Source organism: Acartia tonsa, chromosome 15, assembly GCF_053477335.1.
Source record: "Acartia tonsa isolate MP-2025a chromosome 15, ASM5347733v1, whole genome shotgun sequence".
In the NCBI taxonomy this organism is placed as follows: domain Eukaryota; kingdom Metazoa; phylum Arthropoda; class Copepoda; order Calanoida; family Acartiidae; genus Acartia; species Acartia tonsa.
In genome coordinates this window covers 8,002,035-8,013,331 of record NC_137274.1, presented here as the reverse complement: position 1 = coordinate 8,013,331, position 11,297 = coordinate 8,002,035, and the positions used below count along the sequence as shown (strand labels likewise).

The 11,297-nt window shown below is 34.2% G+C and overlaps 1 protein-coding gene across 1 annotated transcript in view; it reads left to right on the top strand.

Annotated features, from left to right (window-relative positions):
* Positions 1-6,507: 6,507 nt before the first annotated feature.
* Positions 6,508-11,297, top strand: part of LOC145307192 (monocarboxylate transporter 13-like) — a 30,342-nt gene continuing 25,552 nt past the window's right edge. Inside the window, exons 1-4 of the mRNA XM_080149558.1 lie at positions 6,508-6,614; positions 6,896-6,996; positions 9,389-9,445; positions 11,061-11,147. Of these exons, the coding sequence (XP_080005684.1) occupies positions 6,514-6,614; positions 6,896-6,996; positions 9,389-9,445; positions 11,061-11,147 (346 nt within the window). The 5' untranslated portion in view covers positions 6,508-6,513. The remainder of the gene's footprint in view (positions 6,615-6,895; positions 6,997-9,388; positions 9,446-11,060; positions 11,148-11,297) is intronic.

Genomic DNA, 11,297 nt, shown 5'->3' with positions numbered 1-11,297 from the left:
ACTTGAAATTATTGGCCATTGTCTTATCCCTTTAGATTCTTGATTAGACTCCAAACTATACTTGTACCCAAAGTTTTATAAACCATGTTATCTCATTCGTTAGTATAACAAGGATGACAACATCAATAAAAGCGAAGCACTGAAACGGTAGGACAAACGGATATTAACACTTGTATATTGTCAGAACTGATTAATCAGAATATAAATGTATAAGAGTCGAAGCAAAATTGTAAGTAAATTTGTTGAAAAACTGCTTGATACAGGATAATGTTTAAGGACATGCTTACATTTTTAGGGCTTGATTATAGAGTTGTGTTGCTTATAACATTATACTTTGTTGTCCCAGGAATCAATATACCAAAAATCAGATCAAACGGAAAATTAGATCACATAAAAATTTGCTGTTAAAAAAGTAAAAAAATCAACATTTTTAAAAAGGACGTACGGTCATTCTGGTAATGAATAGAGAGTTGCTACGCTTTCTAAATCGTACCTAACTACTAAAGGAAATCACTATACAAAGTTTGAAATCGATAGAACAATTCTAACATGCCTAAATTAACGAAAAAAGCTATCCGTTCCAGACGTACGGACGGACGGACCGACCCTAATTATAGAAAAGCCTCGCTTTTAGAAAGTTGGAGACTTGTATTGAATTGTGATTGGTTGGTTTAAAACTAGTAGTGTCATAACTTATCAACCAATGATTATAATATAATTAGGGGGTAATTTTGTTGTTCATCATCAAAATCTTAGGGAATACGAAAATGAATGATAATTAAAAGCCCAATGACCCCTCCTTCCCTGGGTGAAAATACTTTAAGATACTTTAAGAAGCTATAAAAATAGAAATATTTTAGTTTAAAAAGCTTTCCATAGTTTGTAGGTTACTTTATTAAGAACTAGCGGCTACGCCCCCTAGAGGCCTCTAGGGTTACTGGAGGAGGGGGGGGGGGGGGCTGAACTCGATAACGCAATTTTTTTAGATTTGAAAAGAAAAAGAAAATAAATTGTGGGGGGGGGGGAAGGATAATCTCTTCCCTTTAAATTGTGAAAAACCTTATCTGGACCCATAAGAAGTTTCACTGTAAAGGAGAACCATATCGGTTCAGCAGTTAGCGGGATCCTTCAGAACAAACAAACATTCAGTTACTTTATTATAAGGATTTTCCCTTCTTATGGATGTTGTCATCCTTGTTTTCAAAGGATGATATTAGAAAAAATAGGACGGACAGACAGACAAACTGACTCTATGGGGAACTTAGGGGCTAGGGGGCCAAAGATGCTCCACTAGAAACTTGAAGGGAAATTGATGTACTTTTCATAGTTTGATATTTAGATAAAATATTAGTTATTATAGATAAGATACAATGTATATATTAAACAAGGATGACAACATCCATAAAAGCGAAGCTCTGAAACGGTAGGACAAACAAACATTAACACAACACTTGCAGAGTGTCAGAACTGAATAATCACAATATAAAAGTAAAAAATCCTTTCAAAATTTTAAGTAAAATTGTTGAAAAACTGATTAAATACAGGATAATTAAGTACATACTAACATTTTTAGGACTTGATTATAGAGTTGCTTCTCGTATAACATTGTACTTAGTTGTCCTAGAAATCAGTATTCCAAAAATCAGATCAATCGGACAATTATATCACATAAAAATCAGTTGTTAAAAAAAAATTTAAACTAACATGTTTAAAATGGACGTACGGACATTCTGGTAACGTTTATAGAGTTGCTACGTTTTTAAAATCATACCTAACTATTATGAGAATCACCATGCAAAGATTAAAATCGATAGGATAATTCTTACCTGCCTAAATTAACGAAAAAAGCTATCCGGTCCGGATGTATGGACGTACGTACGGATGATCGAATAAAATTATCATGCTATCCTTGTATAAAAGTAACAGGATGTCTATTTGTCTCTATGTATGTGTGTATGCCTGTCTGTGTGTACTAAAGGATCTCGCTAACCGCTAAAACCCATATGGTTCTCCTTTACAGTGAAACTTCTCATATGTCCAGGGAAGGTTTATAACTATTTTGGGACAGGGTACCACAACCCTTCAAGAGCATTCGCCTTAAGAAACCCCCCGTCAATTTTTTTTATTTTTTAAAACTACAATTCCTCTCCCCCCTCAAGAGGCCTCTAGAGGCGTAAACGATAGTTAAAGCTCAGGCCTAGCTATTGTACCAATCAATTCTACAAAAAATCACGAAACCTTCGGAAGCAGTTTTTTCATATAACTGAACAGGGGTGGGTAAGAAGGGGAGGAAAAGGAGAAGGGGATTATGGGGAAATTTTCCTTTAGAATTGTTTGTCAGAATATCATTCTCTTGCCTATGTTAAGCTGAATGGAATTAATTATTCTAGCTTTCCCTACGTATTGATGTTGTCATCCTTGTTTCTTTACAGGAATCTAAAGGGATAAGACAATAGCCGATATATTGATGTACATTTCCAATGATGATACATATAATTACCCCTTCTTTAGATTACAATTAGAGGTTGAAACGTTTGGAAACTAAACTAAATGAACCAACCAATCAAAGCTTAATAAAAGTCCCCCAGGTTGTTAAGCCAACAAATAAAAAGGCGTTATTATAAAACTTTGGGGACTAGTGTAATACACAGCCCAGTATCCCCCGCCCTTCCTGTATCTTCAAGAAATTTAATCCGATAAATTGCTGATAAATTATATGATAGTATCACTTTTCTAATTTATTTGATAAAAAAAACACAATTTTTGCATTTAAACTTTTATTGTCTATTTTTCCAGGAATGGAAAGGACATTGAAAGACAAATTACACTAGTCCCTGAAGGTTTATTGGGTCATTTTATGAATATTGATTTATTGGTTGCAAATGAAACGTGACAAAAATTCTAAACCAATAATTTAGTTATTTAGTTTATCATCATTGGGGATGTATATCAATTTATTGTTCATTGTCTTATTCCTTAAGATAAAACGTTCTTGGATTTTTTTTTATAGAAATTAGGAAATTTAAAAAATCTTCCAAAATTTGAGGACAAAATCCACCAAAACAATTTAACAATCAAGTCCAAAATGGCGATAATACACACGGACCTAATTTAAAATTTTATTTTATTTTCCGTATAGCTCCAAAACCGATTAATATACGATGGATTAGAACTGGTTCTCATCAATGCGAAAAAAATATGTCTAGCATTGTTAATGCCTTCGGCATCTCGGGGCTAAAAAAACTGGTTTTGATATTATAATTGTACATTTTATATCCGCGAAAATCTGTTTACAACACGATGCGATAAATAACTATTCTTAAATAAATTTGTCCGACATTTTGCCCAAAGTCTGTGTTAGCTTTCAAACGGCATAGTTTTAAACTCGATACAACCTTGCATTACAAAAATTGACTTTTACCTAAAACTTAATATCATAATATTATAAACCTTATCTGACCATTAAAGGAGAACCATATTGGTTCAGCGGTTAACGAGATATATCGCAAGAAACAGATAAACATCAGTGCTTTAAGATCTCACCAACCACTGAACCGATTGAGAGTTTTCTATTTTATTGAAGCTTTACAGAAGGGTTTTAGGCTATTTTACAATCCTTCCTCCCCTATTTGCTAGTTGATAATAAGGACCAAAAGTCGAATTCATGTTTTCAGTCAAGCTTCGGAACCGATTAATATCCGCTGAATTAGAACCAGTTCTAAGCCATACTGAAAACAAAAATTGTATCATTTTTTTTGGTAAGCTGACTTTTAAAACCTATTCTAACATTTTTAAAAATTATTATGTACCAAAAATCTTCTAAAATATTTGTAAAAATCCATTAAATTTAGATTTATTTTAAACTTTAGTTTTACATTGACATCTAAGATCAAAACAATTTGTAATGTCTGAATAGATTTGTCAAATTCATATTTGTTTGTGAGTTAACCTCATATATTCTAAAATTGTATTGTTTTCAACTCCTATTGATCTACCCTTCTTTTTTTATCCGTAGAGAATTCTAAGATTTTTTGTGCTTCGCTACTTATAGATGTTGTCATCCTTGTCTTTTTTTTTATATGTACCAAATGTGTCTTTTTATTATAATCATATGTTTTAGCTTTTTAAAGGATTTTCTATTTTTAGGGTCTGTCCGTACGTCTTTCTATCTCGTTTCTTTACTTCTCCCCAAAAGCTCCCCAAAGAACAAATGTTTTTTTTTGAGCTTCGCTACTTATGGATGTTGTTATTATTTTTTAAAGCGAAGCTTTTCTGTAATTAGGGTAGGTCCGTCCGTCCGTCCGTAACGGATAGCTTTTTTCGTAAATTTGGGCATGTTAGAATTGTCCTATCGATTTTAAACTTTGCATAATGATCTACAATGGTTAGGTACGATTTAGAAAGCGTAGCAACTCTGCATTCGTTACTAGTATGTCTGTACGTCCATTTTAAACGTGTTGATTTTTAACTTTTTTAACAACAAGTTTTATGTGATATAATCATCCGATTGATCTGATTTTTGGAGTATCATTCCAATTACAATAAGGTACAATATTTTAAACGAAGCATCTCTATAATCAAGTCCTAAAACTGTCAGTATGTCCTTAAACAGTATTATGTATTTAAAAAGTTTTGCAAGAAATGTACGTATAATTATTTATATTCAGTTTTGACACTCTACTAGAGTTAATGTTCGTCTGTCCTACCGTTTCAGAGCTTCGCTCTTATGGATGTTGTCATTCTTGTTAGCTTTAAATTACGCAATTAAATTAGATAACATATCTTTTAAAAGCGATAAGGCGCAAGGATCTAAAGGGATAAGACAATGGCCAATAAACTGATGTACATACCCAATAATGATACACAAAAGTTATCCCTTTCTGTAGATGACAATTAATGAACCAACCAATTAAAATACAATATAGTCCCCAAGGCTGTCGAGCCAACGAACAAGAAAACTTATAAAACTTTGGGGATAAGTGTATCATCATTGGAGATGTACATCAAATTATTGTCTTATCCCTCTCTAGATCCCTGGATAAGGCAAAAACAAGGATGACAACATCCATAAGTATCCAGCCAAGCACATAAAAAACAACATGATTTTAAAAAAACATTTATATTTAGTAGATGTTTAAATGAAAAATCGTAGTCTCATTTCAAATAGCAGCTAAATAAATTTGATGCTTATGTATTATATACAGAGAATATTAACTAAAAACTATCAGTCGTACTTATCAAGGGGGAAAGAGGGGGGGGGGAGGATATTTGGAGATTGATTAAATATTGAAACGAAGTAGTTCTTCAAACTATCAGATAAGTAAACGCAGTATTTTATTAAACGAGTTGAAATATTATTAATTTTTATCATATAGTTTTCAAAAGCGTAGCTTTTATAGAATTAATGTTAGTCCGTCCGTAGATCCATAATTAACAGCTTTACTCTATAATTTAGAGATGTTAGAATTGCCCTATATATTTAAAATTTGCAAGATGATTCTTATATAACAGTTAAATATGATTTAGAAAGCTTAGCAACTCTATATTCGTCGCCAGAATATCCGTACGTTCATTTAAAACATGTTAATACTAACTTTTTGACATACATTTTTTATGTGATATAATTATCCTATATCCCATGATTCCTAGGACAACAAAGTACAATATTATTAGCGAAGCATCTCTATAATTAAGTCCTAAAAATGTAATTATGTCTTTTTGACAGTATCCTGTATATAACAGTTTTGCAACAAATTTAATTACAATTTTGTTAAAACTTATGGATTTATATTCTGATTATTCAGTTCTGACACTCTACAAGAGTTAAGTTTGTTTGTTTTACCTCTTCGCTTTTATGTATTTTGTCATCCTTGGTAATATACAATGACTTTATTCAGTCTTTTTTCACCAGGTAATAGTTATTTCTTTCACCGTATTATAAACCGCTTTCCGCGGATATAGAATGTACAATTATAAGATTGAAACTAGTTTTTTTAGCCCCGAGGTGCCGAAGGCACGGGCTAAAAAATCTGGTTTTAATCTTATGATTGTACATTTTTTTATTCGTAGAAAGCTGGATATAATACGATGCTAGACATAGTTTTTTCGTATGGATGAGAACCTACTCTAATAAAATAGCTCTTTTAGTTGGAACATACTTTACCCAAAGAGAGAAGGAACAATGGGCTGTTAATTACACTAGTCCCTTAAGTTTTATAATAACGTTTTCGTATTCGTGTGCCTAACAACTTTGGGGACTTTAGTGAATTTTTATTGGTTGGTTTATTAAGTTGAGTTTATAAACATTTCAACAACTAATTTTATGCTACAGAAGGGGTAATTTTGTGTATCATCATTGGGTATGTACATCAATTTATCAGCCATTGTCTTATCCCTTTAGGTCCGTGCCATCCCCTACCGGAGAAACGTACTGACCAATAAAAGAGGACAATATTTGCAATTAAATTGACGACAAAATTTTACATAATCTAAATCCATTTTCAGAGCTTAAAAATGACACACACTCCCAGCGCGCCTGATGGCGGGTTTTGGGGCTGGATGGCGGTTATCGGCTGTTTTATGGGCAACGTTATCGGCGATGGGGTCATGTACAGGTGAGGAGCCAGTGCAGACACCTATCTATCTATCTATCTATCTATCTATATATCTATTTATCTATCTATCTATCTATCTATCTATCTATCTATCTATCTATCTATCTATCTATCTATCTATCTATCTATCTATCTATATATCTATCTATCTATCTATCTATCTATCTATCTATCTATCTATCTATCTATCTATCTATCTATCTATCTATCTATCTATATATCTATCTATCTATATATATATCTATTTATCTATCTATCTATCTATCTGTCTATTTATCTAGTTTTGGAGTGTTTATCCCGAAATTGAAAGAATATTTTGGAGCTGGTAGCGCTGAAGTTTCCACTATCTACAGTATTCAAGTTGGAGTCACCTTTGGGTCAGGTAAGGTTTGTCTGTCCATCTGTTTGTCCATCCATATGTCCATCTGTCTGTCCATCCATATGTCCATCTGTCTGTCCATCCATTTGTCCATCTGTCTGTCCATCCATATGTCCATCTGTCTGTCCATCCATATGTCCATCCATATGTCCATCTGTCTGTCCATATGTCTGTTCAACCATATATCCATCCATATATCCATCTTTTTGTCAATCTGTCTGTCCATCTGTCTGTCCATCTGTCTGTCCATCAATATGTCCATCTGTCTGTCCATCTGTATGTCCATCTGTCTGTCCATCCATATGTCCATCTGTCTGTCAATCCATATGTCTATCTGTCTGTCCATCCATATGTCCATCTGTCTGTTTATCTGTCTCTCCATCCATATGTCTATCTGTCTCTCCATCTGTCTGTCCATCCATATGTCCATCTGTCTATCCATCTGTCATTCCATCCATATGTCCATCCGTCTGTATATCCATATGTCCATCTGTCTGTCCATCCATATGTCCATCCATACGTCCATCTGTCTGTTCATCCACATGTCCACGGGTAAAACTGTTTGTCCATCTGTCAATTTGTGTATTGTTTCTAGGTCTCAGGAAAGTTTATAACTATTTTGGGGGAGGGTACCACCACCCTCCCAAGAGAAATCACAATAAAATCTGTAAAAAAATGAAATATTTCCGCCGCATAGTGTCGCTAGCGTAGTGGCGCTGCGTAGAGACATGAATTTAACACCTGATCGTAAAATAGACAAATTATTTCTTAAATTAGTTATTTAAAATAAAAAAAAAAACATTTAAATGACAGTAGAGGCCCCTAGGGGCGTAGCCGCTAGTATTTTTATATATTTCTCCACGTGTCTGTCCATCTGTTTGTTAATCATTCCGTTTTTTTGTCTGACTTGTTTTCTACTGGCTGTTCAATTGTTAGTTAACCCTTAACGGTCGGGGGGGGGGGGGGCGGTTTTTTCTATCTCATTTTCTGTGTGTGAAAGATAAAGAGCCCAAACTGCGTGACTTTTTAAGTATGGGTATGATACATAACTGAGAGTTGGAATTTTTTTTGAATATCTCCATCCTGGAGGGCACAGGATGCCAGCAAACCAGGCAGGGTCATCCAGGTAAAGAGCAAAAATATATTTTTGACTAAATCAAAGCATTTTATCATACAAAAATACTAAAATATCCTCTAGTAGTACATCCTTATATGAAATACAGGTGTTCAATTCACTTTCAGGTTCCAGGTATGTTCCTGCAGGTCCTGATCCTCCAGGTCTCCAGAAATCTTTAAAAGGCTCCTGTGGCCGCAATTTTTGACTTAGAGACTTCAAATTTTAAACTTCAGCTTTTCTTACATGTCTACATAACGTATTAAAATTTCATAAAGAACCGCCGCCGTTTGTCCGCCGACCGCCGCCTGCGGCGGCTGGCAGCTGCCAAGTACAGCCGCGGCCGCTGAAATTTATATTTTGATATTTCTAATGTAAAATTTACATAAAGATGAACATTTTCTGGAAAAAATTGTTCTTCTAGCTTCAAAAAAAAGAAAATTAGAGCCGTTTGAAATTTTTAAGTAAAAAAAGACCTAAAAACAAAGGTTGTTAAATAAAAGGGTGAAGGAAGCGAAAATTGACTAAGACTTATAAAAGGTCGGAAATTCATTATGAAACAGGGGACTTGCACAAAAAAATTAGCCCTCTAGCTCTAATAGGAACTGAGATAATAGAGGGAGGGGCGTTGAACGCCCCCCCCCCCCGACCGATTAAGGTGCGGGAAGGGGCCCGACTATAAAGGGTTAATCTGTCTGTCATTCCGTGGATATATGTCTGTCTGTATGAATATATTTCCCTCTACGTGTCTGTCCATCGCCTTCTGATTGTTCATATCTCTGCCAATCTTTATGTATATCTATCTTTTCACGTGTCTGTCGATCTGTTTATCAATCGTCTGTTTTTTTATTGTCAATCTTTATATCTGTCTGTCTGTATGTATGTCTATCTGTCTGTTAATCATTTTGTCTATCTAACTGTCTCTCTATCTTTCAGATTTTCTGTTTTTCTGTCCGTTTATCTCTTCTAAAACATACTAGTACTTATATATTATATTTTGTTTAAACAATTTAAAAACTTTGATTACTCTATAACTCAAAGCAAAAGTAATCTATAGCTCTGTCCGTCTTTGAGTATTTTGTTTTAATCTCATTTTGATAGTTATTTATTAATTTTATGTTAATATTTGTAGAAAAATATGTCTATAATGCGATGCTGAACATAATTTTTCAGTATGGCTTGGAACCGATTCTAATCCAGCGTATATTGATTAGTATCGAAGCCATACTGGAAAAATGATTATTATTTTAGCGCGCGAATATATAATTTTATTTTTTTTAGGTCCCATTGCAAGCTATATGACGAATAAGCTTGGCTGGATTTGGACCACAGTTATAGGTATTTATTAAATTATTGGTTGATTGATTGATTGATTAGCCATGTTTTCTTATAGTTTGAACTTAAGAGTCCTGGAGTATGTTGAGATACTTTTTTATAGCCACCAGGGCCAGCTTAAGCTCCACGTTTAAGTATGACTTGACACGCTGTCTCATGAGAGCTCCTCGTTATTACCCCACCCTCGCCGATTTTGAGTATGGCAGGTGTCCCAGATTAAGTCACCGTAATGAATGACACTTTCCTCAGAGGAGCCTGGGTTTAATTTATTTTGTATCCATGGCCCAAGAAAAAATTAGGGGGGGGGAGAGGGAGGGGAGTGTTATATCATAAGATAAAAATAGAATGTTTTTATGGCTTCAAAACTGATTAAAATCCGCTGGATTAAACCGGTTCAAAGCCATACTGAAAAATCATGTATCGTATCGTATTTACGAATATAAAAATATACAATTGTAATATTAAAATTTGTTTTGTTAGCTCGTGCCTTTGGCATCTCTGGGCTAACAAAACTGGTTTTAATCCTATAATTGTACATTTTTGTATCCGCGGAAAGTTGTTTATAATACGATGGGGTAAATAACTATACTATACCTCTTTAGTTAATACTGAAGGTAGGGTTTTTTTTTTTTTTGGGGGGGGGGGAATATGAATGTTCGTGAGTCACTGGGATGTTAATTACACTAGTCCCCAAAGTTTTATAAGAAAGATTTCTTATTCGCTGCCTTAACAACTTTGGGTACTATCATTAATATTTTAAAGTTAGTATGTTTTTCAACCTATTTTAAAAAAAATTACACTATTCTAAGACATGAAGATATATTTCGATTTTAGCAATCATTTTCAATTCATTTTGTCTCTTGTAGAAGTGAATCAAGCAATATTAGCTTGGTCGTTTTAACGTTTCAGCCACTAATAGTAATCTACAAGAGGGTTATTTGGTGTATCATTACTGGGGATAGATTTATCTATCTATCTATCTATCTATCTATCTATCTATCTATCTATCTATCAATCTATCTATCTATCTATCTATCTATCTATCTATCTATCTATCTATCTATCTATCTATCTATCTATCTATCTATCTATCTATCTATCTATCTATCTATCTATCTATCTATCTATCTATCTATCTACATATCTATCTATCTATCTATCTATCTATCTATCTATCTATCTATATATATCTATCTATCTATCTATCTATCTATCTATCTATCTATCTATCTATCTATCTATCTATCTATCTATCTATCTATCTATTTATCTATCTATCTATCTATCTATCTATCTATCTATCTATCCATCCATCCATCCATCCATCCATCCATCCATCCATCCATCCATCCATCCAACCATCCATCCATCCATCCATCCATCCATCCATCCATCCATCCATTCATCCATCCATCCATCCATCCATCCATCCATCCATCCATTCATCCATCCATCCAACCATCCATCCATCCATCCATCCATCCATCCATCCATCCATCCATTCATTCATCTATCCATCCATCCATCCATCCATCCATCCATCCATCCATTTATCCATCCATTCATCCATCCATCCATCCATCCATCTATCCATCCATCCATCCATCCATCTATTTAGGTACTGTGATAACGGCAGCTGGTCTTGTTATGAGCGCCTTCGCCCCTAGTATTGTATTCCTTTACTTCAGTGCCGGGGCCGTTTTAGGTGGGTTCATTTTTTTTAATAGCGAAGCTTTTCTATGATTAGGGTCGCTTCGTCCGTGCGTCCATCCGTCCGTCCGTCCTTAGGTACCAGAGAGAGAGAAGACAATGGGCTGTTTTTACACTAGTCCCCAAAATTTTTTATTAACGTTTT